The following is a 27,276-nucleotide window of genomic DNA, read 5'->3' on the forward strand; positions in this document are numbered from 1 at the left end:
ACAATGGCCTGGCAATCTGTGACAATCCTGGTAGCCACCTTTGCACGTAGCCAAACGCACCTAAAGCCCTTCTAAGCTCTCGTACATTATGAGGGCGCTCTATGCTCCTCAGTTGCTGCACTCTCTGTTCGTTTATCTTCACCATGCCTTCTTTGATGGTGCATCCCAAGTAACTGACCTCCCTGACTCCAAACTGGCACTTCTTCGATGCCAAGGCCAGGCCTGCATCCTTCACCTTTTCCAGCACCTTCTTGAGCCGTTTCATGAATACCTCCCAAGTTTCCCCCCAGACTAGGATGTCGTCCAAATAGCACAGTGCATCGACGAAGTTTGAACTCCCCAAGATCACTGACATCATCCTTTGGAACGAATATCCTGCACCTTTCAAACCAAACGGGGTTCTTCCTGCAAACTCATAATGCCCCCATGGTACTACAAATGCCGTTGTCTCCGAATCTTCCTTTCGTAGTGGTAACTGGTGGTATCCCGACTTTGCATCAAGGACTGCAAAGTACTTAGCCTTCCCCAGCCTGTCCAAAAGATCGTCAATGAGTGGTATTGGATGTAAAGTCGCTGTATTTGATTTCTCATTGGTTATCCGATAATCAATCGCCATCCTCAGGCTCCCGTCTTTCTTGCGTGCACACACTATGGGTGATGCCCATTGGCTGTTAGATTCCCTGACTACTCCTTGTTTGAGTAGCTCATCGACGTGTTCCCGGACTTCATCGGCTAACTCTTTTGACAACCTCCTCGGCTTGCTCACTACTGGTGAGCTGTCCTCTTTCAGCCTTATGGTGTGCTCCACACCCACTCTAACAATAGGCAGCTCTCCTCCCTTATAGAACACACCTTCATATCTGTTTAGAAGTCCTATTAATTGACCCCTCTTGCTCGGCTCCAGCTCACTGCACACCAACTCGCTCAATTCCGTTGCTTTGCCTTTCTTTGTAGCCCTGGTGAACGCTTTACCCGCATTGTGGTTCGATACCCATACGGTCCCGAGTTCAACTGTAGCAATGGGATCCCCTTCTGCCAGTGTCACCTCTTCCTCTCCTAGATTTGCTACCCTGATCTGTACCTTACCGCTCTTTGTTCCCTGAACAATCCCGTAAGGTGTGCTTACTAGCTTATCGTCAAACGTTATTGGTTGAACCATATACTCCTTACCCATCTCCATGTTGGGGATGTAACATGTCACTAACGCCTCACTCCTGGTAGGGATCTTACGTTCGGCATCCACTACCACTTCCACTGAGTTCTCCTCCTCAATGGTCCCTGCGACGCTGCTCCTGCCTGCGGCTGGGTGGCATAGCAACTCTATCTCTTCACTGTTACCATTGATAGTCATCACACTCTTGTTGAAGTCAAATGATATGTTGGCTATCCTAGACCAGAAATCTATCCCCAATATCATCGAGCAGATCATCTTCTCAACCACAATGAATCGCTGGTGGGCAAAAGTCAGTCCACCCACAGAGACAGTTCTTCGTATCTCTCCCGTGACAGGTATTCTTTCGCCGGATACTCCTCTCCCACATAACGCCGATTTCTCCATTGTGGCCTTCTCCTGTTCTGTAAGTAAGTCTTCACATATTAATGACCACTGGGCCCCTGTATCGAACAGTGCAGTTTCCTCAACTCCATTCTCCCACTTAATCCTAATATATGGTGTCGAGTTCAGACCCTCTGAAGCGATCCCCTTCATCTGTTGTAACTGCTTCCGCCGTCCTTTACCACCCTTTTCAGGAGTAATGACCCGAAACTGGGCTCTGGCACATGCCCAAGGTTTCACGTCATGCTCCTCCCCTTCTCTGCTGCTAGGTTGCTCTCCAGTATTCTCCCCGCCCCCATCATTCTGCCCGTCTATAGGGGGCTCTACCGAAAATCCGTACCCCTTCCTCTTCCAGCCTTGTCACCTCTTCTTGCCGGTCTCCACGTAGGGTCCTCCTTCTTTCGCACTGCGCAGTGAAACCATCCCCCTCGGTGTTTCTTTTTACAGTAGAAACATTCAAGGAATTCTAGTGGTAGCCCGTCTGATGATTCACCACTTCCTCTCGAACTGTTGCTCCTGTTTGACCGGCCTGACTCACCGGACGATTGCTTCCTCCTGTCTCCAGCATGTGACGATGACTTCTGCTCCCACGCGCTAACCGAATATTCTTGTGCTGCGTTGATGCTGCCGGTCTCCTTACCCATGGCTTTTACTGCGTCGTCCGTCTTCTTTGCTATATCCGCTACCTTCAGGAGGTCCTCCAGGGGTTTCGCCTCTTGCCGTGATTTCATCCAGCCACCCTCTAGCAGCTTCCGCTTGATCCTCTCGTCCCCCAATCCACTTACAAACTTCCATGCTACCCTTCTGTCGAGGTCTAATTGGCTATCTCCGTCGTATGCCTCTTTCACCGTCATTTGCAGTCGGGTCATGTAGTCACTGATTGTCTCCCTGGGCTCCTGGATACTCTTCTCAAACCCAAGAATGTTCAGTTCGATTGCCTGTACATTCGTGAATTTATCCTTCAACTTACTTACAAGTAATTCGTCGTTACTTGTCCACGGATTCAGCATGGAGCTCGCAAAACTCACGTAGTCAAATGCTTCCCCTTGCAGACAAAGCGTCAGCTTCCCAGCCCTGTAGGATGGGGAGTCCCATCCTCTCAGTCGTGCCCGCATGTTCAGCTCTTTGACCACTTTATATCTCTCGATGAACCTTCTCATTGAAACTGCAGAGTAGTCCCCGTCGTGTCCGAAAGATAGGTCTATCCTCTCTTCCTTTCCCATCGCGTCGTACGGCGTCCCCAGTACTTCTTCCTCTACTGGCTCCTGTTTCACCTTGATGCTTCCTTGGGCCATTTCTCCGCCATAACTGCCCGTCAGCGTTGTACAGGCTAGTACTGTTTCTGCGCAACTCTTCTGAAAGTACTCCGCCTCGACATTGTCATTCGCCAAGTCCTCTTGGGCCAATGTCATCCGCTGGAGCAACTCTACTGCTTCCTTGTTCATTTCCTCCCACTTCGCTTTATTCTCCTGGATCCGCTCCTGAACATTGCCAGCATTCTTCTTGATCTCCCGGTTCTCTACTTCCAGGGCTGCGATCTTTTCCGACATTTCCTTGTTGTTCTTCATCAACAAAGCCAAGCTGGCCTGTACCTCTTTCATCTGTTCATCCATAGCGTCGTTCGTATTCACTTCAGTCACCAATGAAATGACTTGCTCTTACCTTTGTAATAAGAGTGAGCTAAAGCTCCATGCTAAGATAAGTAACATCGTTAGTAACAATCATAACAAGGGTATTTTGGTTCAAGACTTTAAATTAGAATCGCAAAATTAGCCGTATTATTCCTCCAAACTTACGACTTAGATGGACTGAGATTAGCCCTTAAAATACAGCTTACACTTTTTACCTTATGATTGGGTCGTTATTCTAAAAAAAATTGTCAAGAAGTGTGGCTCACCGGTTACTTAATGTCACACTGACTGGCTGCAACAGGTGCATATGATCTGTGACACGAGATATCCTTGTGTTTGGCTTGTACTAACTCTAATTGGGTATTTCGTCACAAGTCATACGAATCGATACTTATACATAAAACCAATACAACGCACAGTTTAAAGACTTTCGGTTTCATTTTTAAAGGCATCCACTTTGACAAAGCATAACTCGCCATCAACCACCCCGGCCCCCCTTTTGCAGCTTCTCGGCTATCTCATACCCAGAAAAGTTTTCTGGGTATGAGATAGCCGAGAAAACCTTACTGGCTAGCGATATTACTACAGGGTGATCGCCGGTGGCGATTACGATTTCCCCTCTTGAGGGAATCGTACGCATGTTGTTAACTGTCAGACTTTGGACGAGGAAATGTTCTCGCGCCGTACGTTTATTATGGTAAAGCATTTTGGTACCAGAACGACAAATCTGTTCAAAATAAAAAGTTAAAAAATTCGAAAATACAGTGTTTTTGTGAATAACTTAGAATATATTTCTAATGATTTTCTCAAGGTCTGACTGATAGATTTTCTTTAAACTTTCCAGATAGTTACATGGCTATATGACGGATAATGTGTAAGAGTTTGGGAGAATTATATGTGCCAAACTTGAGATATAATGATTTCAAACACAAGAAAATATATATATATAAGATATTGCGAGCGTCCTGTTACTCGCTTAGATGCAATCTCTGTGAAGTATTGGATGAGAACTGATTTTAAGTAAGGATTTTAAATTAAGTTCAGGATTATGAAAAAATTCTCCGATTTGCAGTTCGAATAATATGTGTTTGTGATGCATCCGGCATCAGCATAATCTCAGAGTAAACATCTCTCGCGTGCATATCTTTTTTATCTTTTTTAGCAGAACTCTTTCCTCAGAAAGTCACCGAGTAAAAATGAAAAAGTCAGATGACTGTAACAAAGCAGCAGAAATCCCACACATTGATACTTTGATAGCCCACTCTCATCACTATGCTGAAATTAAAAATATAATTTTTGACTGTACAATGGTAAGTAACTTTTCAAATCTCAATCAGGTTTTAATTATCTCAGTTACTCGCCAGATTTTGAACGATTAGGCGCTAGACAGTATGATTCTAAAGATTTACAATCTTAAATTTTGTACTACCTTTTTTCATCATTAGAACAACATTACGAAGTACTCCAGCGGGGCAGCGGACATCTGAGCAGAAACGATTTCACTCGACCAAGGTACTGGAGCTGAAAAATTCAGAGTCATTTCTTTTGTAAACAAGTGAAAAAGAAGTACTAAATTACAAACAATGTCATTAAGCTTAGTAGTGATCATGGATGAAGATAACAATGTAATTAGGAACAATGTAAACATGGAATGCAGCATCGTATTGATTGAGTGGGTTTCAGAATTAATTTGAAGACAACACACTTTAAAAAAAGTTTAAAGCAGTCGGTCGGATTAACAAGTAAACAAAATACAGTAGTCCCGGTAGTAAAGCTTTAATATACCACACATCATGAGGAACAGTGTGTAAAAAATAACATTAAAATAATTTACTGGCTAAACATTTCAGGTTACTAAATGATTGAAAGTGCCTGTGTACCATACCACTGTATAGTGTGTACTATTTACTGAGCTATATTAATATATCGTTCATTGCTGGGAAGGCTGTTAATTTAGGATAGAGTTATTGTGGCCCTCATATCAGTTTGTTCTTTTGTAGTTGTTCTCAAACTGCTGAGTAAAAGTTTTACAACTTAAAAGCAGTGTTTATAATTTAATTTATTACTATTATTATTTCAAAATTCAAATATAACAAAAGCTTGGCGGTCGATCATAGTTTCGCAACGTCTATCCCAAATTTAAAATTATTCTACACATCCCACTGCACCTGTATAACATCAACCCAGGAAGTTATTAAAGGCAAAGCATCTCTTAAATCTCTTAGAATATTGTACTAAGAACTAAAACAAATTCAATTGGGAATTGAAAGCTGTCTTCATTACGAAATTTAATACACATGACTCACTCCATGCACTAATTTGTTGTTGTGAAACCAGCTTTTTTTTTTGCCGGTACCCTTAAGGGATTTCAAGTCAACTTATAAAATCAAAAAATTCACACACCAAACAATATCTCACTCCCATCGGGCAGAAATTAACCTTTAATAAATCATAGTAAGTAAATGTATAGTCTATAGAATATGCGTATGAAAACTTAGCCTAGTTAAATAAAACCTACTGGTGAGACTTCCTTCACGATTGCTATTCAGCAATGTATGGTCCAAAAATCATCACGGGAAATTATATGAGTAACAATCCCGTTGGCCATACTTCATCAGATCTCAAAAAGTCTGCACTTCGAGTTGCTATACCAAATTTGAAATTCAGCGAAATCACGCACTTTATTCTAAACTCTTAAACTCAGCCCAATTGCACACAAATCAACAAAGAAGATAACAGATTAATCTGAGTTAATTATCTCTTATTTGCATTCACTACACTCAAAACTTTTCCGTCGTTAATATAGTGATACTTCGACGGTTCAGCAGATATTTTCTCCTTTAATTGAGCTACAAGTTTTTTATGTGTTGCTTGTTCCTCTCGGTTTCTATCTGGAGCAACGAACCAGCTGTGGTAGGTTGTACAGAGGGACTTTTTCAAATGACTTGCTCTCGAGAGAGCCTCTTTCACTGATTCGTTACTATTCATAGTCACTTTGATTGGCCTCGGCCTACCATCCTCCCGTTTCTTCACACCGATACGATTAGCAGCTACAATATCAGAGTGGTTATTGTGTTGCAAAATCTTGTCCAGTACTTCATCTGCTAAATCAGCGGGGCACGTGGAGTAATCCTCCGGAACTCCGTGGACGATGAAGTTCCTGCTCCGAGCGTCGTCTTGAACAGCAGACTGTACTGCTTTCTTCACTGTCTTCAAAGTTGGAGCTTTATTGTCGCAGTTTTTCCTGGCAATTTCGCTCCATGTCTTCATCTCCGTTTTAATCTCAGTTTGAACAGTCTCCTGCACAGATTTTAGCTGCTCTCTCTGCACTTTTATCAGTTCTGACTTAACATAATCGATGGTACCGGCTGCAGATTTGCATAAAACAATGTTACTGATCAGTGATTTGGTTAAGTTCTCAATGAGTTTTGCCATCGTGTCCTTGTTACATTTCATGAGTGCTGCATGATTCAGTTCCTCAAATTTTTCAATATTGACAGCGTTCTTCGCAGTATTTGCAGTATTGACAGCTTTTAAAACTTTTTCCACTGATGAATGCAAAGCTTCCTCTTGTGTGTGTAGATCTGCTACGTTGAATTCCATTGTCAATTGTACAACAAACGGGCTGTACAGCACGGTGCTGTGTTAAAGTTGATAAAACAGCTGATAAGAGACGATTTAAACCGTTGCATAAGCTAGATAAAATGATTGCTACTGAAAAATTAAAATAATAGACCGAATAGAAATTACATCAAAGATCAATTAACAAGTACCGTAGAATGGGGGAACTTCGCCATGTTTTACAGCTATTTCATGTTATTTAGAAAATACGACACGAGTACTTGAAAAAGTTTATAGCTCATATGAACAGGATTGGTAAAGCAAATGTTTTCGTATGAACCACATCAGCCAGGCATAAATAGTCAGCTAGATTGGTGCCACTGAAATCAGGGCGAAGTTACCCTGCAATATGGGGTAACTTCGCCATTCTGAAACTATACCATATTCGGTGCTAAGCACCATACCACTCGAAACTCTTTTATATTTCCTTGATATACTTGCCAATTTTACTTATCTAGCTCTAGCCTGCGTGTTACAATGGGCAATTTGGTCGCCGGGGTAACATCGCCATGCTGCGGGTAACATCGCCGGGATGAAGTAGAAATGTAGTCGAACTTCGCCAATACACGTGCGTGACTTTGCCAGCCGCGCGCGAATTTCGCGCCAAACTTCGCCGAACAGATGGGATCAGAAGAGGGTAACTTCGCCACACACAAATTTGAAAACTTTATAATATCAGTTGTGTGCATCATGGCTAACTAAATTTGCCCTTAAATGAACAGGACATATGCTAATGATGTCACACAGAATTAATTAAGGATATAATTGTAAAATATGGGAAATATGCAAGCAGGAAATTTTAGCCACTTTATAGCAATATTTCATGTTGCCTGAGTTTAATTAACATAGTAAACGTTTATTTTTGAATAGGAATACCTTTATAACCATTTGTTCAACACAATACTATACAAAAACTCGATCTCCTAACAATTCAAAACAGTAAAATGATTATTTGAAAAATAGTGGCGAAGTTTCCCGACACGGCGATTTTACCCCAATCTACGGTATATTAATTGAGTGTATCATTAATTAAGTCCTCCAAATCCAAAGCACTGGAAGAGAGAGCTGGGTTGAGTGATAAGTGAAGAAGTGAAGAAAGCTCATTATAATGATTACGTGAACATGTTACATGCTAGTGGAATGAGTATACTAGTATAGATACACCTGTAGGTACTTCAAGGGTCTTTCCAGAGACTGATGAAAAGGGTGATGGGCTTATATTACAGTATTTCGGTTGTAGTTGGAGCTAGGAGAGAAGTTGCCCAGGGTTTGGAGAGTAATTTGTTGTTAAGGATGACGGAGTAGGAATTCAGGCAGCCTGACAGGAAACGGTTTCCAGAGATGTTGACGCTGCCGTTGGATTTCTTTTTTGCACTTCTCTCCCAAGATGTGTATCGCGATTATTGACGTCCTCGGCGATTTTAAGTATGGTCTTCCTAATATCCGTAGAGTTGAACCAGAATCTGTTGGGGGTCGTTTCCACCACTAAATGCCCAGAGAAACCCAAGGCATAGAGGTCCAGACGAAAAGTTATCCGTCCGCTGTTGGCACGGCATGGCATTGATATATTTCACATTCCTTGCTGTTGGATGTTCTTCTCTTGAACAGACGAAAATCTGGTCACCATCCTCAGGCACTCACTAGATGATTTAGTTGCTACAGGAACTGGCAGGCGATTATCAATCTTCGTTGCTGGCTCCATTTTCCTAAACTCTAAAGAGTGGAGGAATCAAGGGGAACTAAATTAAATAATTGGATGCCAGGAACTAGAAATAAATATACTGGAATACTGTGATTCCCTGAAGAGGTCTAATTCTAATTGGAACCATCAAGGGGAACTAAATTAAATAACTGGATGCCAGGAACTAGAAATAAATATACTGGAATAATGTGATTCCCTAAAGAGGTCTAATTCTAATTCATAATTGGAACCATCAAGGGGAACTAAATTAAATAATTGGATGCCAGGAACTAGAAATAAATATACTGGAATACTGTGATTCCCTAAAGAGGTCTAATTCTAATTGGAACCATCAAGGGGAACTAAATTAAATAATTGGATGCCAGGAACTAGAAATAAATATACTGGAATACTGTGATTCCCTGAAGAGGTCTAATTCTAATTGGAACCATCAAGGGGAACTAAATTAAATAATTGGATGCCAGGAACTAGAAATAAATATACTGGAATACTGTGATTCCCTAAAGAGGTCTAATTCTAATTGGAACCATCAAGGGGAACTAAATTAAATAATTGGATGCCAGGAACTAGAAATAAATATACTGGAATACTGTGATTCCCTAAAGAGGTCTAATTCTAATTGGAACCATCAAGGGGAACTAAATTAAATAATTGGATGCCAGGAACTAGAAATAAATATACTGGAATACTGTGATTCCCTGAAGAGGTCTAATTCTAATTGGAACCATCAAGGTGAACTAAATTAAATAACTGGATGCCAGGAACTAGAAATAAATATACTGGAATACTGTGATTCCCTAAAGAGGTCTAATTCTAATTGGAACCATCAAGGGGAACTAAATTAAATAATTGGATGCCAGGAACTAGAAATAAATATACTGGAATACTGTGATTCCCTAAAGAGGTCTAATTCTAATTGGAACCATCAAGGGGAACTAAATTAAATAATTGGATGCCAGGAACTAGAAATAAATATACTGGAATACTGTGATTCCCTGAAGAGGTCTAATTCTAATTGGAACCATCAAGGGGAACTAAATTAAATAACTGGATGCCAGGAACTAGAAATAAATATACTGGAATACTGTGATTCCCTAAAGAGGTCTAATTCTAATTGGAACCATCAAGGGGAACTAAATTAAATAATTGGATGCCAGGAACTAGAAATAAATATACTGGAATACTGTGATTCCCTAAAGAGGTCTAATTCTAATTGGAACCATCAAGGGGAACTAAATTAAATAATTGGATGCCAGGAACTAGAAATAAATATACTGGAATACTGTGATTCCCTAAATTAAAGAGGTCTAATTCTAATTGGAACCATCAAGGGGAACTAAATTAAATAATTGGATGCCAGGAACTAGAAATAAATATACTGGAATACTGTGATTCCCTGAAGAGGTCTAATTCTAATTGGAACCGTGATCGCCTTTTCAAAGCTTGTTGAGCTCCGCGCGCGCTCGTAAGTTCATTGCATTTGCACGCTTCAAACATTCCAAAGATGCAATTGTACCGCGTACCACGTGATACGATTCAGCCAATCAGAGAACAACAATCTGCAAAGTTATAGCTGCGCAGTTTTATAAGGCCTAAAATATGACTTTTCGCGATAATTCAAAATCTACGTTGTTTTTAATTTTCCCGCTAGGGGGAAACGTTATTTTCACAAGGCGAACATTTTGTTGAAAACCAAACGTTTCTATCTCTTTTACTTCCAAAGTTAGGCCCCTACCAGTAAGGTTTCTTGGGTATATATAATAGCTAGTCTGTGGTAAATGAATGCGCGGCACGAGCGTAATTTAATGTATACTAGTAATGTATAGTATTATGTAATAATTAGCCCAACTTGAACGTGGCACGCGTAGTGTACTGATGTTTCGATATTATTATCATAAGGTGAGCTGATTAGAGCTTATATTAATACTAATAGTTATAGTGAATTAATGGAAATCTAGCGTCCGCCAAAACGAAACAACGGGCGCAATTTTTGTTAATTTAGGCCTCCAAACAAATTTAACGGCCAAATTCTGAATTTTGCACTGCAAATTTTGGACTTGGCCTTGGCCGCCATATACATTGATCAAATGGAGTAGTATAACAAAATAATACTCTCGCGCTCTGAGGGCCGCGCATGATAACGCCCGAACGTAGTGAGACTGAGGGTGTTTGCGCGGCCTGATAGAGTGAGACTGAGAGAGTATTATCAGTTATAACCATAAATTGCATTCCGATGTAGTTAAGAGCCAGGGGACAATAGTTGGTTTGCAGAAATTGAGCAGCTTGATGAATTGAAATCTGTGGTTGTAGCATTGCAGTTGAGGATACTGTAAAATCAGAGTTGAACTTAAAGACATACAGCGCCGCGGTTTTGGAATCAAACACCTCAGCAGCATGTTCTTTGTTGGATTCGGATAAAATCATTCTGAAGAATGTCGTTAAAGACATTGTGGCAGAAGGTGACCAAAGTCGGAATCTGATGTTATTTGGTCTAAAGGAAGATGAAGGGGAACTTTTATATGACAAGGTCGGTCAAGTGTTGTTAGAACTTGGTGATTGGTGAAAAGCCAAAAATAGAAGCTAACAGAATTGGTTTGAATAGAATCAAGGATTTTAAAAAAAGTGGGTGATCGACCCGTCAAGGTGACTTTGACGAGCTCCACAATGATCGTGCAGCATATTTTGACTAGCAGCAAAGCATCTCCGTAGCTCGGAACGTTTTAGTAAAGTCTTTAACAGCCCAGATAGGTCTCCAGAGAAACGTGCAGAGCAACAACATGAGATTATCAAAATAATATAATCTGAAGTTTAGTTATTAATGAGTATTATGCTCATGTAACTATGTCTATAAGAGTATAAGCCAACATATTTTTATGACCTAAATATGCAAAAATGGAGTGATTTTTCATTTTATCTCAGAAATTAGAGCCATTTAAAATCCAAACATTATTTCCAACTCACCCTGCACATTGGAGTCCGGTAATAGTCCGAGACAAAAGGGAAATCAGGTAGCTTTTCGTTTTAAAAGCGATTTCTCAACGGTTATCAACTCTTTAGGTACAGGTACTCTAGTTCAACACGTACCCTAGTTCGACAAACCCCACAGTTTGACTCTGTTGAAGTAGAGTATGAGTACTCTACCTCATACCTGAACTTTAGTTCGATACACACTGAAGTTCGACAAGAGAACTACGACTGGGCGAAGGGGACTAAAATTCTTTTCGTAAGGCATGCACTGAGAACGCTCATTAGATCTTTATACGGCCCAATACTAAACTGCATGGAGTAGTTACTAATAATAATTATTAATGTTAAATTGTCATTTTTCTTTTAACGCACGAGTCTTTCCACAGTCTGTAGAACGCTGATTTGACGGAATACTTACGAGACAGCATGCAATGTGGTCACTTATAAGGTATGATGCAGAGGTCAATATAATTAAAGGTCAATCAAAGTAATTGGAATACAATACACTGGCGTACAGCATGGCATAAGACACGTGGTTCTGATAGCTAGACTACCGAAGAATGCTGAAGGATTGTTCACGTATAATTACATCTTACGCATGAATATTGTACCGAAATTACACTGTTTCATGTTTAATTCCTGTTTAATTCTTGTTTAATTCCACCGTGGCAAGCCATCGCCACCAGCTATACGGTTCTATTCTTGGTCCTATAAATTCAATTATATGTTATATTTCCTTATTAGCAGTGTCCCAATTTATCGGAATTTCTCTAATAACAATTAATTAACACACTACCCTGAACAAGTCCCAGGTTTTGTGTAATTTATGCTAATTTACAGCACATTGAAGGTCGGGCTATCAAATCAAATATTTAATTATCTCTAGTTATGAACTTGATATTTTATTTAGTTTTCCTGGTTGCTTCGTGTGACCGAGCCTTTGTTGAAAGAACGCTTATTCCAAATGTCACCCCTGTTACTGTCCCGTCGCTATTCTATAATTTCTCACTTATTATTAACTTATTAACTTTGGTTTGAATCCTCAAAAGTGTGCTAGAATAACTTGTTAACTATAGCAAACCCGTTCATGTCGTCTAATTTCTGCTCGGTAAATGTTTTAATAAAAAGGCGGTATTGCAATATCATCCAAATTGCCTTGTCAATTATCACCCTTCCCCCTTTTGTGTTCCATATATACATTATGAAAGAAGGAATAGAATTAATTCGTTTCTCCACAGTAAATTTTGTTAAACTTTTTATAATATGTACAGAGATTTATAACATCCATTATAAAGTATATTATAGCTCCACGAATAAAACATTAAAACAAAAATTGTCAGAAAATCGCTATGGTACCACAACAACATAAAACTCTAGCTCCCATTGCGGCCCGGGCCCGGGTTAAACAGCTCAGACCCATATATTACATGTGCACACGCCAACCATAAACTCTTGGTTGGTTTACTAATTAATTAATTAGCTAGTAATAAACTAAGATCGAGATGTCGGATGATCAGTCCTTGGGACCCAAACAAAACTAATTTCGTTATATATTCCAGATCTAGTCCGTTTTGGGCTTATGCCTCCTCCTCGAAATCTCCACCGTATTTGATGAGCTTGATGAATCGCTTCCAGTCCACAGCATCTCCCTTCATTGGGGCGACCTCGTACATCTGTTTGATCTGAAACAGTGGGAAGTTAGAACTAGGTTCCAGGTTCACAGTTATATAGGCTGTGCGATTATGAGAAGAGTCTTGGAGCAATTTTTATTGCACATAAACCTGTCTTTTATGGAAATCAGAAATTTGAAATTGACGTTGTCCATTGTCGAGCATTTTGTGGTATTTTAGAGTTTCGACAGTTTTGTAATTTGCAGTTCTGGTCGACTTAGTTTCCAGGAGAAAGCAGTAAATAATAAAAAGTATATTCACCTCCTCTTTCGTGAATCTGTCTCCAAGCTGGGTAAGAGCGTTGGTAAATCTGAAATTGTGATCACGTTACTTCATGCTTCATGCTAAGGTGCTTTATAAAATGCTGTTCAAACATAACTCTCATTCATTCATTATTTAAAACGTCTAAATAAAGAAAATTCTAAAATAGATCGGATAACATTTTCTAGTAAGAATGTTGGAAAATTAAAAGTTATGGATGCAGTTTCGTTGACAGCTGGTGGATTGAAATAGTTCTGCTGGGTGACAATTGACATGGTCACAAGGAATCGGTGGAATATTCCTTCTCAGTAAAACTTCAAGCAGATGCATGTCCTACAAGTTCTAGCGGGTGCTTATCAGCAAGTTTTACAAATGTGCAGTATAGATTTAATTCAAATTGAGTATAGATGCTTTTTTGCTAACACTCTGCATCTCTATAGTACAAATTCTCAGTACGTATTCTGCTGTCGTAAATTTAAATATTTCAGTTAAAAACGTGAGCTGGGGTTGTCATCGTACTAAAATGCTGGTTCAACTCAGCGATGTTGGATATGGCTTCAGCTTGCCAAGTTGTCCAAGGTGCACATCATTCCTTTTCTCCATTTTCCTTCTCCACTCCAGTTCCAATGTGGTGAAGAGGGTTGTCTCTGACTGACTATGGGACATGCTGGCGAGCAAGCAACTCACAAATGGACACATAGCGCATAACAGTAGTTTTCAGCAGCAACATTAGGAGTTGTCGGTCAGTAACTACATGCCACTTGTCACCCGAATATAATATCACAGTGTGTCTACGTCAAACATACTGGGTGGTGAGAGACCACTAATACTAGTGAGAGACCACAAATACTGTGGTCTGCTGCTGCAGACCTGTAATTTAAGGGCATTAAGGTGACAAGTGGGTAGCAGTTGCAACCAGACAGGTTCCATAACAGATAGCTTACACGACAAATTGTACATTCAACAACACACAAATTGTCGTAGACTTTTTGACAGGGCTTAAAATTTTTAAGGCTTTGTTCAGAGCGTTAAAATTAAGGGTACTCATTTTCTGTCGGGCTTTTCATATTATTCATTAAATGTCGTACATCAATATTCAATATTGTTTTTGGGAGGGGTTATTGGGAGTGGATCTTAACAAAATGTTGGTTTCATATCAGTTGAATGGTGACTTTAAGGAAAATGCTTTGGGTTGGGGAAAAAACTCGATTATGATTATCGTGGAAATACGGGGAATCTTACGGGGTTCAAGTATCATTTTAAAAGGCCTACAACCCGTCAACAAGTCAACGACGGAACATAACAATATTGGCATGCTACAACAGGGTAACTATCGCAGTATCATACAGTAAAACTACAAGCATTTAGCCATGCTGAACTCTTGCTTGGTGCTCGGTGTTGGATGGGAACAACTCATCATGCTTCTCGGGATTCTCCTTACTGTGGCTTCGAGATAATGCCGGTGGCCTCAGTATCGATTGTTAAAAAGGCGCTGACCAAGGTATCATCGGAGTCGGTGTTTTGCAACTTGACACCCATAAATGTTAAAAACGTGGTGAAGTTCAGTGGTCCAGTTGCTTCTTTCATCATTTCAGCAAAGTAGTTATCATCGCTCTTTATCACACCTAAAAACATGGTGAAGTGTAAAATAAAGAATTAAGAAGTTGGCGGAGGTCGGGTCCCATGCCTGACCAGGACCCGAGCTCGCTCCCAGATCGGTTACTCCCCCTAAACTTACGTCTTCTGGTCGATTGCGCCGGTGTTGTGCACATCGAAGCAAGCGAAAGCGTTATGGAGGACATCCTCGGGGTCGGTATCAGCCAACTTTTCTCCCATGAAGGTAAGGAAAGCGGTGAAGTTAAGCTGTCCGGGACTCACTTTGGTCATTTCGGCGCAGAATTTGTCGTCTTGCACGATTCCTAGTATGGCGGAGGTTATTGATTGTTTTTGGGTGAAGAATTGTGAACCGACTTCCAGATAAACTGAGAATAAGGACATACTGTGGTATTGCTGTTATCACCCGTCATTAGTATTTGCTATGAATCAGTATTTTTACCCCAACATAGAATCAGATATGAGCACAGCTTGACATGTTGTTTTGCTGATGCTTGTTGCTGTGCTGCAAGAACTACTACCTGCAAAGTCCTTACAAGGCTTCACGGATGTAAGGTTTCAATTATAAGGCACCATCTCGGGGACTTGAAGGAGCTGTCAGCTGTTGAAAGGCCGTATTTTTCAATAGATTTACTTTATTTACTTGGTGCATGGACACATCACTGCTACCATTGCAGGAAAGGTTAATAAAATCTTATTATCCGTATGCAAGTGTAGTGGTAAAATATGGCTTTGTAAAGCTTGGCGTCTTTTCCGTGGCGCTGTTAATTGATTTATTTAACCGGAAAAGCTGACCGAAACCTGTGCAATATGGAATATGGATGTACTTTTACCGAGCTGTGGCCTCAGAGAAGTGTGAATTTCTGATTCGCCAGAAAGTCTGTGAGGATGATGAAGCTAATGTGATTTGACCAAGCGGCAACCAGTGTAGGCTGGCATATATAGAATTGAGTTATCAATTGGCCTGGACTTCCCCCGTGGTAACTTGATGTGAAGTCTAGCCTGCAAAAACCCAAACTCTCCAACCGGACTGGACCGGCTTTAACACTCGCAACCTATATGTTAGCAGCTTTCTGGAGAAATTTCTGGAGAACTTGCAAAAATATGGAATAGTACACTAAATTGGAGTGTCCAGAAAAAGGGAGTTGAGATGTCAACACCTCTGTGGAGAGTGTTGTGGTGCGAACAGCAGAATAGCATTCCTAGGCAGGGGAACCCTTACAAGTGTCAGCTCTGGACAACAACATCGCTATACTTTAGACAGGGCAGTGAGAAGCAGTAGGATAGAACCACCCTGCTGGTAGAGTGAGAGTTGTGGGTAACAGCTAGACTTCACCCAGACGACCTGCTTGCGGTGGCTGGGTAGACTTTGTTAACTATCTACTAACTATAACTCTGCCGAGGTAGAGCTGAAGCTTGCAGAGGTAGAACTGAAGCTTGCAGGAGACACGTGCATTTGCAACTGTTGCACGTGCATTTGCAGAACTGTTGAGCGTGTTTTTGTGTGTGAGTGTGAAGACTAAGTGGACAAAGGGTTTTAGAGAAATGTGGTGAAAGTGGTGAAAGGAGCCTGAAGACTTGTAATTAACAGTTACTATATTGTGCTGACTTACACCAGATCTTGTTGACAAGTACCATTAAGGTTGTAACGAACATTCATAACTGAATCGAATGAATTGAATCCAAATGAGGTCTAAATAGCTAAATCAAGTTAGATTGAATCCCGAATGATAACTAAATCAAGGTAAATCCCAAATGATAACTAAATCAAGTTAAATTAAACCCCAAATGATAACTAAATCAAGTTAAATTGAACCCCGAATGATAACTAAATCAAGTTAGATTGAACCCCAAATGATAACTTAATCAAGTTAAATTGAACCCCGAATGATAACTAAATCAAGTTAAATTGAACCCCGAATGATAACTAAATCAAGTTTTAGTAACGAGTGCTGCATTGTTCTTACCAAGAGAAGCCCACATGTCTTTCAAATCCTTTTCGCTGATAAATCCATCACGATCTTGATCGATGATTGTGAAAGCCTGAAAGTAATTGCTTGTGATATCAATGTTCATATCATGTTGGAATTATGTTGGTATCCAAATATTTTCCCTTGGAATTGGTCCTCCAAATATTTACTACGCTGCTCCTTTCTATGGTTGCCTGAAGCCAGTTCAATGCCACATAGTCACGTCGCGGAATTTAGTAGTAAAGCAAGTTGCTCATCAAAATGTATCTGTTAGGAATCGAATCAGCGATATTTTTTTTTCAGAAAAATTGCCATATGGATTATCATTATATAGCTATCGATTACTTTATTTATTGTTAGACTGAATGTTTGACAAGACTACTCTTAGATTCGGCCGTTTATTATTCCGTCAGTCATATGCAGAACCCACATGAATGCATGGATCCGCGTTTTAGACAAGAAACATATAGTGCGCTGACGTGCGTAATGTCTTGTCAGCGAGTACTGCAAGTTTCTACTTCAATAATATGATCTAATGTTCTCTTTGTTAACCACTAATGAACTGGGTAAGTTAACGTTTGCTATTAAAGTTACAACGTTAGAAATCTAAATGAAATATCTTCTATGGAATGCCATTAATTTATAAGCTTCCTCGATAGAATTAGTCTAATAACTTAGAATGATTCAGCGAAATACTAAGTAGAAGAGAGAGTTATTTCATTTATTTTTACCGTGGTGATAATCAGAATTATACGGTATAATGAAGCTAAACAAAAAGTTTTAGAATCTAGAGTTGAAAATAAAAAATATATAAAGATAAAAACTTATGACAATGTTTCTTACTTCCTTGAATTCCTGGATCTGTTGCTGATCGAAGTTAGCGAACACGTTGGATCCAGATCTCTGGGGCTTCTTACCTTTGGCCTTAGACTGAAAAGAGACAAAGATTAAACAACGACCAAGCTTTGCAATTTATATTGGGTATCATTTGTTACTGGTTAGACTTTGAAGCTTTTTATTCTTTTGTTGAAGAATTGAGACTGGCTCATTGATGTGAAATTGGAGAGATAACTTTAAGTCAAAGTATATTGAAAAGGCCTACCATTTTTACGACAGAATAAAGAAGCAAACACTGGACAAAGAATTCGTTACTGAAGCAAATATATCGTCGTCAATATTTGAGCAAGTAGTGAGTGTTGGGAACGGATGTGATAGGTCACGAGCCGAACCCTGCGAGATCACGTGACAGCCCACGTGCCTGTCTTCTAGTCAGCTGCAAGTCTTTAAGTCACGTGCGACGGAAGGCAGTAATATATTCGGTTTAGATTTTTCTGCACTTCAGAAGCTAAATGTAATTGAGGTGGAGCTTGCCCATTGGTTGGTCGAGTGCGCCTCGGCAGCTGGAGTACCCTGTGGTGGAGGCGTTGTGCAAAGGTAAACCCTGGTGAAGAGGCGGCGTGCGGTGTTGAGGGGTAGTGCGGCGTCCTGCAAATTCCAGCGCAGCATCGCGTTACTATGTGATGAGTTATCCCGTCAACACGGCCTGACCAGAATACACTGCTTGCTAGCAATTTACATTTAATCCTTATAAAAATACCCTTAACCTTGGCCTACATCTTCCAGGGCCGTTCATTTTCACCAAAACTCTGCAGGCGGATGTTGCCTGCAAATAGTATTAGCAGTTGCCTGACTTGCAGCAGTGGACAGCCCAAACATATTTAATTGAATTTAGCTTTTTCAGTCCAGAGAGAAACACACATGTTCTAATATTGTGTGTAGCTTTGAATATACGCCTTTAGCCTGCTCCTAGCAACCCGCTAACTTTTAGTAAAGGAAATGTTCCGGCTTCTATTGCTGCTTTTCATAGCAACTTTACCGAAAGTTATCGGCTAAAGCCTAAATTGAGTAAATTCAATAGTGTAAACCTTGTCCGGCTCTTCATATAACATGGCTAGAAACATTTGGGCGATTCAAAGTAAGGTTTAAAAATGCGTAGTTCATGGAGTCACGCTTGCTGTGTGAATTTAAACGGATCTCTCATTAGTTTGAATCCAAAGGCTTCCCTTGTGTATGAGGTTGATTTCCTTTAACAAAGACAAAATAATTCATGAGAAGGGTAAAGTGGTCCTCATCTTAATAGTGTGTTAGAGGCAATGTTGTTACTCGTACCTTTCCTCAGGATTGCAGACTCTCACACAGCAATATACCTGACAGCTGTAGAGAATATAATAGATGATGGTACCTACTCGCTGTAAAGCAAATAAAATTAACATGATTACTAATACAAATTGTTTGTCCTTTTATGTTTGCATGAGTATATAATCTGTCAAAACGTTTAGTAATCGGAATGAAAAACAGTTTGTTGGATTCTTTTGTTCGATAACTTTGTAATTATTCCTATTAACTCCTTTTGTTTAAGACCATTATCGAATATCTTGGACAACGAATCTAGTTGGGCCATGAAAATTGTAGAGTCGTAAAATGTATCATAGGACATCTCTAAAAATCGCTCCATAAATGGTCTTATCAATAGTTGATGTTGTCATCACGATATCGTATTCAAATTCTGCAAAGCGTCGTGCTGTGCACCTAGTACATTTACCTCAACATAAAGCTAAAGCATGACAATATCCCCACGACCTCGAAGTTCTTGGGACTTTCTGGCGTCAACAGCTTTTTAAAAATTACGCTAACCTCGAGTCTTCTGGAAAGTTTTAAGTTTAGCATGGGTGTACATTCTGAGTTGTGCCCAGCAGCAAACATTTTCCGAATAGAGTTAAAGTGTTTAATTGAATACTTAATGTTAATGATTTGCATGTGACGACAATTATGAATAGTTTGACTATTTTATACGCGATTGAACTGTTCCTATAAATTGTGCCGCAAATTTTTACGAACTTTCTGGAAAATTAGCATGATATTGATATACTGCAGTACAGATATCGTCAGTAAAATATCGTATTCATGGTCGAGGTCCGGATCAATGAAAATGTCCCCGATCAGTATTATGTCTAAAACGTTTTAAATAAGGCCTTCCAAGTTATCATCAACAAATAAATGGTTCATGCGGCAATTTGTCGGGAAAAGTGCGTCAATTTGTCGGGGAAAATGCGTTAAGTGCAATAATTTTTTCGTGCGTTAAAGTGCGTTGGTCACAAAATGGGTAGGTGGCCATTGTTGTAGATAAACTGATGGACAATTAAAAAGAAGTAAAACAAGATAATTTATCAGTCAGAAACGTGACCACATGTGAAAGCCTGTTAGAAAATTCTCTGTTACGTCCCCAAGAAAGTTTATTTAACTGTCGTGTGTGAAACTTGATCAAGTTGAGAGTAGTCGGCTATATTCGAAAACTAAGGATTACGTATGGATAAGTTAGAATATGCGGCGCTTGGCAAATTTTGAGCAGAGAAAGACTAATCACTTATAATTAGCGTTAAAGTTAACTGTGATTCCAGAAAACATAACAAATTATAGGGAAACAAAGTGTTTCAGCAACCCTGTCCCCTACCGTAATGTTGCATATCAGGTGCAATTGTTATCATGCTCTCCTATATTCACTGGAATGAGTCGATTATATTATGTTAAATAAGGTGAAAATTGCATTAATATCACTCCAGGTAACTTCAAGAACATTTAATTTTTTATATTCATTGATCTTAATAGCTGAGCATCGACATTTAGTTTTAATGACGATGCTGATCAGGACAAATACACAATTATGGAGCATTTTAGGCGCTATGAAAATGTAGTAATTGTTCGCATCGATGATATCGAAAATATCGCAGTACGGTTTCAGAATAAGGGTTTGCTCCTTGAATATACCGTGTCAGGAACACAAAGTTGTTGTGTAGACAATAATGTGATAAAAACGAGAAGTTTTAGTAAAGAACAAAGTTCTATAGTTTCTCTATTATAGAGACCTTCTAGTTCTACAGATCGCATTGCTCTTGCAATAACTGAGTACGCCTTGCTTTAAAGTTTGAAGCCAATATGAACTATTTATAGCCATACAAATTATAACAATTGGATTTTGTTTGTGCAAGGTACTCGAAAGTCAATACTTTCGTGCAGGATGTTGGAGCAGTTCAGGGTTCTGCTGTATTATTTGTAGGGTTTTATGTCAAAAGTAAACTTAGCCGAAGCTAGATATTTGACTAGGATATAAGAAAAGTGATGAAAATCATAAGAGTTTATAATTATTCAACTTAACTAAATGACAGGCAAACTGGTAGAAATAATAAAAGATCCACTAGTTCCCTCTTACAAAATTACAAAAAAAGACATAAAAACGTTAACATATCATACTTCAAGTAATACATTTTTCACGTTGTCATGAAAATGAGTAATAATCAAATAGGCCAAAGAAAAGTAGCGCACAACTTGCCGGGTTTTATAAAATTGTAGCTGCGAGGTTATTTTGACTGCCACAATCTGAATCAGGATTTTTGTGTTTCTCTTCGCACGGATCGACATTTTAGTGAATAGCGTCCATTTTTTTAATCATCATGAAAATTTGGGGACTTTGCCGATCCAAAAAAAACCCGAGATGTGGAATTGATGGCGAATTAATGATGGGCAAAATTTGTATACGAAGTGATGATTCGTGTGGAACTAAAAATTTCAACCTGTTCTATTTCTGTCCACCTTTTTATGCAGAAAAACTTTAAAACTGCAAACCTGTGTTCACTTTCTTTGATTCACGCCGACAGTACAATTATAACGCAAGTAGAAAGTTTAGTTTTTTAGCATTCCGGAGATATTGTAAATGTTCAACAAATTGTGGCGTTTTCTGTCGCATAAAAAATTCGAATATATATCGAAATAAAGTTTTACTTTAGAATAAGGGCTTGCTACCTGGATATGCCGTGTTAGTCATATTGGGAATGCAAAATTGTTCTGTAGCCAACAATGTGATGAAATTGAAAACGAGAAGTTTTTAATTAGAGTTAAGTTTTATAGTTTCTCTTGTTATGGAGTAGCCATTTAGAGATTACATGCTCTTATATACGCCCTACGAATAATTAAACATGCCTTCCTTTAAGATATGAACTCAATAGAAAACATTTATACTGATATCAACAGAGCAGAATTAGTCTTTGGTTAAACTACAGCTAATACTCAGAAGTTAGTACTTTCATACTGTACTCTGAAGCTGTTCAGGGCTCAGTGTATATTTTGTAGGGGTTTGTACCCACAACAAGTTATTAGCCCGCGATATATTTATAAGAGACGTGATGAAAATCAGAAGTTTTGATAACTAGTTAACCTAACAAGCTCCAGAGCAATAGGAATAATATAAATTCACAAATTCTTCCTCGAGATCCTATACTTATAGTTATAGCAATTTTATTGAAACTAATGTTTACACCTTTTCGTCTTGTGGGAGTTAGACATTATTGGACAGTGAAAAGCACAATTTATCCAAATGACCGTCATAAATCTTGAGTTGGTTCTATTGTAGCTGCCATGCTGTTGACTGGCATAATCTGCATCATTAATTATGATTTCTGAACGTTTTTTTTGTACGAACTATAAACGTTACGGTGAATTATAGTTATACCCTTCTCCTTGGATATTAAATGCAGTGGCCATTTTGTGAAAATTCATACATTCAATATTTCTAATTTCCGTTCATTTTTAAGCAAAATATTCTTAATTTAACAAATAATTACTTACTAGACATGTTTCAAAGTAATTTTAAGTAATTTTAAAGTATGTAAAATGGAGAAAAAAGTAACTCCAAAATGTTATTTATTGGGCAAAATTTGATTGTTTAACCAATGCAGATAATAGTCGCAATGGTTATAAATTATATTCAATATCTAAGACGATAGCTATCTTAGATCCAGCAGAGCGTACTATGATATGCTCGTGTCCTCAGCCTACGTACTCGGATGTGCTCGATCAGACTTTGACCAATCTACTTATCAACCATACGGAAATATCACCGGGATAAGTACAAGACTCGAATGACCTATCTTGCATTTTACAGACCAAGTGGTTCGTGCGACCGACGACAACGAAGAAGAAAATCAGACCTCATTCTTGGCAGTAGTTGAATATATTATCGTTCATTTTTGGGAATCGCAAAACTATAATTATGAGCGTGATGTCGTCCGTTAATAATGTCTCGTTAAAGCTATCTTTTAGGCTATCAAGGCCACGAAAGTGGACCTGGCCACAGCACAATGGATTAATGATTATCAATATGGTTACTAACCATGATAAATCATAAGAATACGTCGTGGAGGGTTCGGATCAGGAGGTGGTGCCCAAGCAGAGATACTGTATACCTGTTCCTATTGGACCTGGTACTGTGGGTCCAATAGCTCAATAGCGGTAGTGGTAGTCGATGACATCTCTTTATCTTATTGAAAGCCAAGGTATTTATCAAGAATATGGAGGCCAAACTTGCTGTGTATTTTAGATGTACATGGCCTTGCAGAAAGTGTCTCCAAGAACCCATACATTGTTTGCAAGCGGCTGCTGTATCTATAGTTCTATAAGTATAAGTCACGGCTTCAATGTCACATAACACTAGCAATGACTCACGTCAACGAATCCATTTTAATGTTTAAAAATTTTCGAACATCGTTCATTGAGTTTACTCCATCTTTGAAGCAGCAGACTTTCTCTTGAAGTCACAAATTTCTCTGACGTCACCAGTTCACCAAAGTTGCACGTGTTGTGACAATGATAACCACCAACTTTGCACGTGCAGAACTAGTCAGGAAGCACCTGGTTTTACCCTCTCCAGAGGCACCATGTGACTGATTGAGAGCAAATTATTAAACACGACAACGTTAAACGCCTGTTAGATAGTTAAACTCAAATTTGCACTATCATGACAAATATTCCTAATAATTATGCCTTCCCGAAACTTCCACGTTCAGTACGGGATTACTGTGAGATCCTTCTGCAGTCCTAGCGATCTGGCCTATGTTAACTTTAACACCACTTAAACGAGCCCTGCTACCCTCTTTAATAATCTCCCTAATTTTATCTCGATTATTGCACCACTGTTTAGTGGTTCAGGTCACTTTCATGGCGGCATTAATTTGCTCTCATATATATTTCAGGTTGGTCTCAGTTTTCTTATAGGAAGGGAGGAGTTATATTGGTTCTATCTACCGACCCGCGGTGAGTCAAACTCAATGCAGCTTTCTTTTTATTATATGTTTACTTACTAACTATTAATATTGTGGGCCCTAAAATTCTCGGTATAATAACCAGCGACGGCTAAACTGTGCATAAATTATAATTATAAAGTCACAACACCGCAGGTTAGTAGCTATAAGTTTAAATGAACTTAATTCCTAGCCTAGCTATTATTGATGTGAACTATGTTTGATTATCATGAATATATGGGATAGTTAGATAGTTAATGGGTCTCATAAAGCCTTATGTGATTATTATTATCTATACAATGCAACACTGTATGAGCTTAGTTTTTCCATGTGAGTTATTTGCATTATCATCAATTTTTAAAAGTAAATACAAGGAATAAATGCAATAATTCGGTACTTGCTTGAAAGAAGACATTTATTTTTCCATGGAACACAACAATTCATGAGGAAGAGAAAACATGTTTTTGTTTTACGTAAGCGAGTCGCTATTTTCGGTTTGCAGCTTAAATTGAATTAGCGTGATTTAATACGTTACCGGATTTTAAATTCCTTAAACATTATATCATTATCATGCTCAACTGCACGTCTTATATGAAATTTTACGGCGATACTTGTGCCGCCTTGCGATAAGATAAAGCTTGCATTGTCCGGGTTAAATTTCAAAGGAGCAAATGTGATTTTATCTTACATATGTCCACCTTTCAGGGCTTCTGAACTCAATATGACAGCGAGGTTTGTGTTTTTACAGTTTTCCCCTTTGCATGTTTTCTTAGAAGTTTTTGCTTTTCGGATATCAAAATTTAGTATTGTGCCTACATGGACGTGAATTTGAAGATTTATGCATCTTTTGAAGTTTATATAACTTGTCAGGCGCCAGTTTTTAAAATGAGCAATTTGAAAATTGTGCTCGAATTATCAAACATTTGTGCACACTTGAATTTGCCACGTAAAACTGGCTGCAACACATTATAATGAATTCCCAAATTTAACCATCCCATTTAAGATTGTTGATTTCCTCTGTATTTCAGGTTCTACCTCCTAGTCTCTATTCTAGAGCTAGTTGCTGTACTGACTACCGCCCGGAGCTTTGTACGACGAGATGTTAACAACCCTGCAGTACAAGCCCCCCTCCTCCAAACCCAGTTCCTCGGTGCATTGAGCATACGTAAGTTTCTTCTCTCCCACTTTATTCTAAAGTAAGCTTGGTACTATACTATATTTGTACCATGTGAACGAGTTGCATTCATTTTGGGCACCTTCATTTACTTTTATGCTTGAACTCGACCACTCAAATCTTTTTGTTGGATGTTGATGGAAGTTTCTCAGAACCAACGGACGATTCATCCAACCCAATTTGGCCGTATTTCCCCGTAAGTTACTTGTGGAAGGGGGTAAACTTTCTGTACAGTGTACGGCAGTAAATCACTTGATCAGATTAATCCATTGTGGCCAAAAAAATGTTGTTGGCAGATATATGTTATATGTAACTGTGATTTCGTGTGCAAAATGATACGTGATAAAGCTACCACTGGGTCTTTATTTTGACAGACACTGGACGCGAATATGCGAGTCTTATCAGTTTGAGCTGATCTTCAGATTTCAAATTCAAGTGTTAACATAACAAAATACTTAGCACTTTTATCATCACATTTCACAACGTGTAAACAGCATACTCAGAATGCTTTAAAAGTTTATCTCTTCATGTTTCTAGACGGAAAATCTTTTCAGATAACGACCAAACGACCCAGTGTTTCAACAAATTCCAAAATTATCTGACAGCTAGAAGCGAAAACGACGACAAGGACTTAGGCAATTACGAAAAGTGTGACAATATCTGGACCATTCTCGACCTCATCGGGGTACGTTATATAATTATTTTGCAGAATGATACTAGTACTACGTTGAAATGCACAAAATGCGATTATTTTGCACCGATGAATGTAAAATTAACGTTATATCACAAATGGGTATGATTAGGTGTCAGTGACATAAAATAGGTGCAGACTGGAAACAAAATGGTTGTGATTAACACAGTGGCGCGGCGTTCTTGTCTGAGTTTCTATAAATAAACATATTTAATTTTTAATGTATAACCACTGAACTTGTTAGTGACTTTGGTGACGACTATTACTTGATAGTCACAATGCTACAAATTCTAAACTTTAACGATTGCTATCATATCAGGAGGTGGAAGAGGCCACTGACTGTGATGTAAACAGCACTCAGCACCAGCACCAGCAACAAGCCATCGCAGATAGGTCCGAGCAATGTAAACTCTTCACTAGAAACGTGAGTACTGCAATTTATATGCAATTTCTACGCAAATTTGGTATGAGTGATATCTCAACGATCCCTTATTATAGTTATACAGTTATAACGACCTTTACCTCTTGGCACCCTTTTTGCTTTTCGATATGTTAATATCTCCAAGAATAGAATTATATTTACGACCACGAATAGTTACTGATGTCCCAAAAACTTACTTCATTACGATTCCATTTTCAGGGGTGCCCTTTCTACGGCATGGATAAACATTGTTCCTGTAGACCTAATGACACTGACTGTGCTTAAAGTTAATGGAACTCATGCTTAATTCTTCATAGACGAGATGTGAGCATGCTCCTACGATAACTGGATTCCTAATAGAAATTAGTAACGCTGAAATTATATTCTTTTTTGATTGTGTATATTCTTTTTTGAGAAGATTACATTAGTATCCTTTTTAAAAAAGATGTTCAATGATTTTGACATTTAGATGTTGTATAACTTTTTTTAACTTTCAGAAATATTTTCATGATTTTCGGAGTCGCATTGTAACTTATAGATTCTCATTTTCTTTGCTTACACACAGACACTTTAATTCTATTTCAAGGTCAAAGCTCTACTACAGAGTATTGTAGTTTAATACAGATACAAATTTCTCTGCAGCAGGTAAACTGTAAAATTTTCATAGAATTGTAGAAGAATTATAATTATAGATCATACATGATGCAATTGTGTCAGATTATAAACATAAATCAAACAGGGTTACTCTTAGTCCTTAGATCACACACTTTATACAAACAAATCAAGTTATCATTCCCAAAAATCTGCGATGAAATTAAATAAACTCCTTATCTCTTTATCAGTCCTTTCGTCACGGCTTATTATGCCCT

The 27,276-nt window shown here is 38.8% G+C and overlaps 2 protein-coding genes and 1 long non-coding RNA gene across 4 annotated transcripts; 1 reads left to right on the forward strand and 2 right to left on the reverse strand.

The window, feature by feature from the left end:
* Positions 1 to 3,916: 3,916 nt before the first annotated feature.
* Positions 3,917 to 4,795, reverse strand: LOC134826105 (uncharacterized). Its single transcript, XR_010161658.1, has 2 exons — positions 4,616 to 4,795; positions 3,917 to 4,461 (listed from the first exon to the last, which is right to left on the reverse strand). It is a non-coding gene; the product is annotated as an uncharacterized LOC134826105 (long non-coding RNA).
* Positions 4,796 to 12,699: 7,904 nt separating this feature from the next.
* LOC134816237 (myosin regulatory light chain-like) lies at positions 12,700 to 18,205 on the reverse strand. Of its 2 annotated transcripts, none has more exons than XM_063824987.1 (6): positions 18,094 to 18,205; positions 17,835 to 17,921; positions 16,989 to 17,064; positions 14,849 to 15,032; positions 13,408 to 13,456; positions 12,700 to 13,158 (listed from the first exon to the last, which is right to left on the reverse strand). In XM_063824987.1, exons 1-6 carry the CDS (start codon positions 18,094 to 18,096, stop codon positions 13,054 to 13,056), a joined length of 504 nt encoding a protein of 167 aa, XP_063681057.1. In that variant the 5' UTR covers positions 18,097 to 18,205; the 3' UTR covers positions 12,700 to 13,053. The 2 variants fall into 2 exon arrangements, with proteins under 2 accessions (XP_063681057.1, XP_063681066.1); XM_063824996.1 differs by lacking the exon at positions 14,849 to 15,032 and adding an exon at positions 15,146 to 15,326.
* A 6,530-nt stretch (positions 18,206 to 24,735) lies between these two features.
* On the forward strand, positions 24,736 to 26,971 carry LOC134821823 (uncharacterized). Its single transcript, XM_063832621.1, has 5 exons — positions 24,736 to 24,853; positions 25,150 to 25,286; positions 25,850 to 25,980; positions 26,306 to 26,410; positions 26,627 to 26,971. The coding sequence occupies exons 1-5, from the start codon at positions 24,843 to 24,845 to the stop codon at positions 26,690 to 26,692; spliced, it is 450 nt and encodes a 149-aa protein (XP_063688691.1). The 5' UTR covers positions 24,736 to 24,842; the 3' UTR covers positions 26,693 to 26,971.
* The last annotated feature ends 305 nt before the right edge of the window (positions 26,972 to 27,276 follow it).

Source organism: Bolinopsis microptera, chromosome 1, assembly GCF_026151205.1.
Source record: "Bolinopsis microptera isolate Bmic1 chromosome 1, MBARI_Bmic_1.0, whole genome shotgun sequence".
Taxonomy (NCBI): Eukaryota; Metazoa; Ctenophora; class Tentaculata; order Lobata; family Bolinopsidae; genus Bolinopsis; species Bolinopsis microptera.

Bases quoted from the DNA above. Each gene is read 5' to 3' on its own strand.
- LOC134816237 (XM_063824987.1), bottom strand. The intron at 15,033-16,988 runs GTAAGAACAATG...CCATGTTTTTAG, and splicing joins AGACATGTGGGCTTCTCTTG to GTGTGATAAAGAGCGATGAT. The intron at 13,159-13,407 runs GTGAATATACTT...CCACTGTTTCAG, and splicing joins ACAGATTCACGAAAGAGGAG to ATCAAACAGATGTACGAGGT.
- LOC134821823 (XM_063832621.1), top strand. The intron at 25,981-26,305 runs GTACGTTATATA...CTATCATATCAG, and splicing joins CCATTCTCGACCTCATCGGG to GAGGTGGAAGAGGCCACTGA. The intron at 26,411-26,626 runs GTGAGTACTGCA...TTCCATTTTCAG, and splicing joins GTAAACTCTTCACTAGAAAC to GGGTGCCCTTTCTACGGCAT.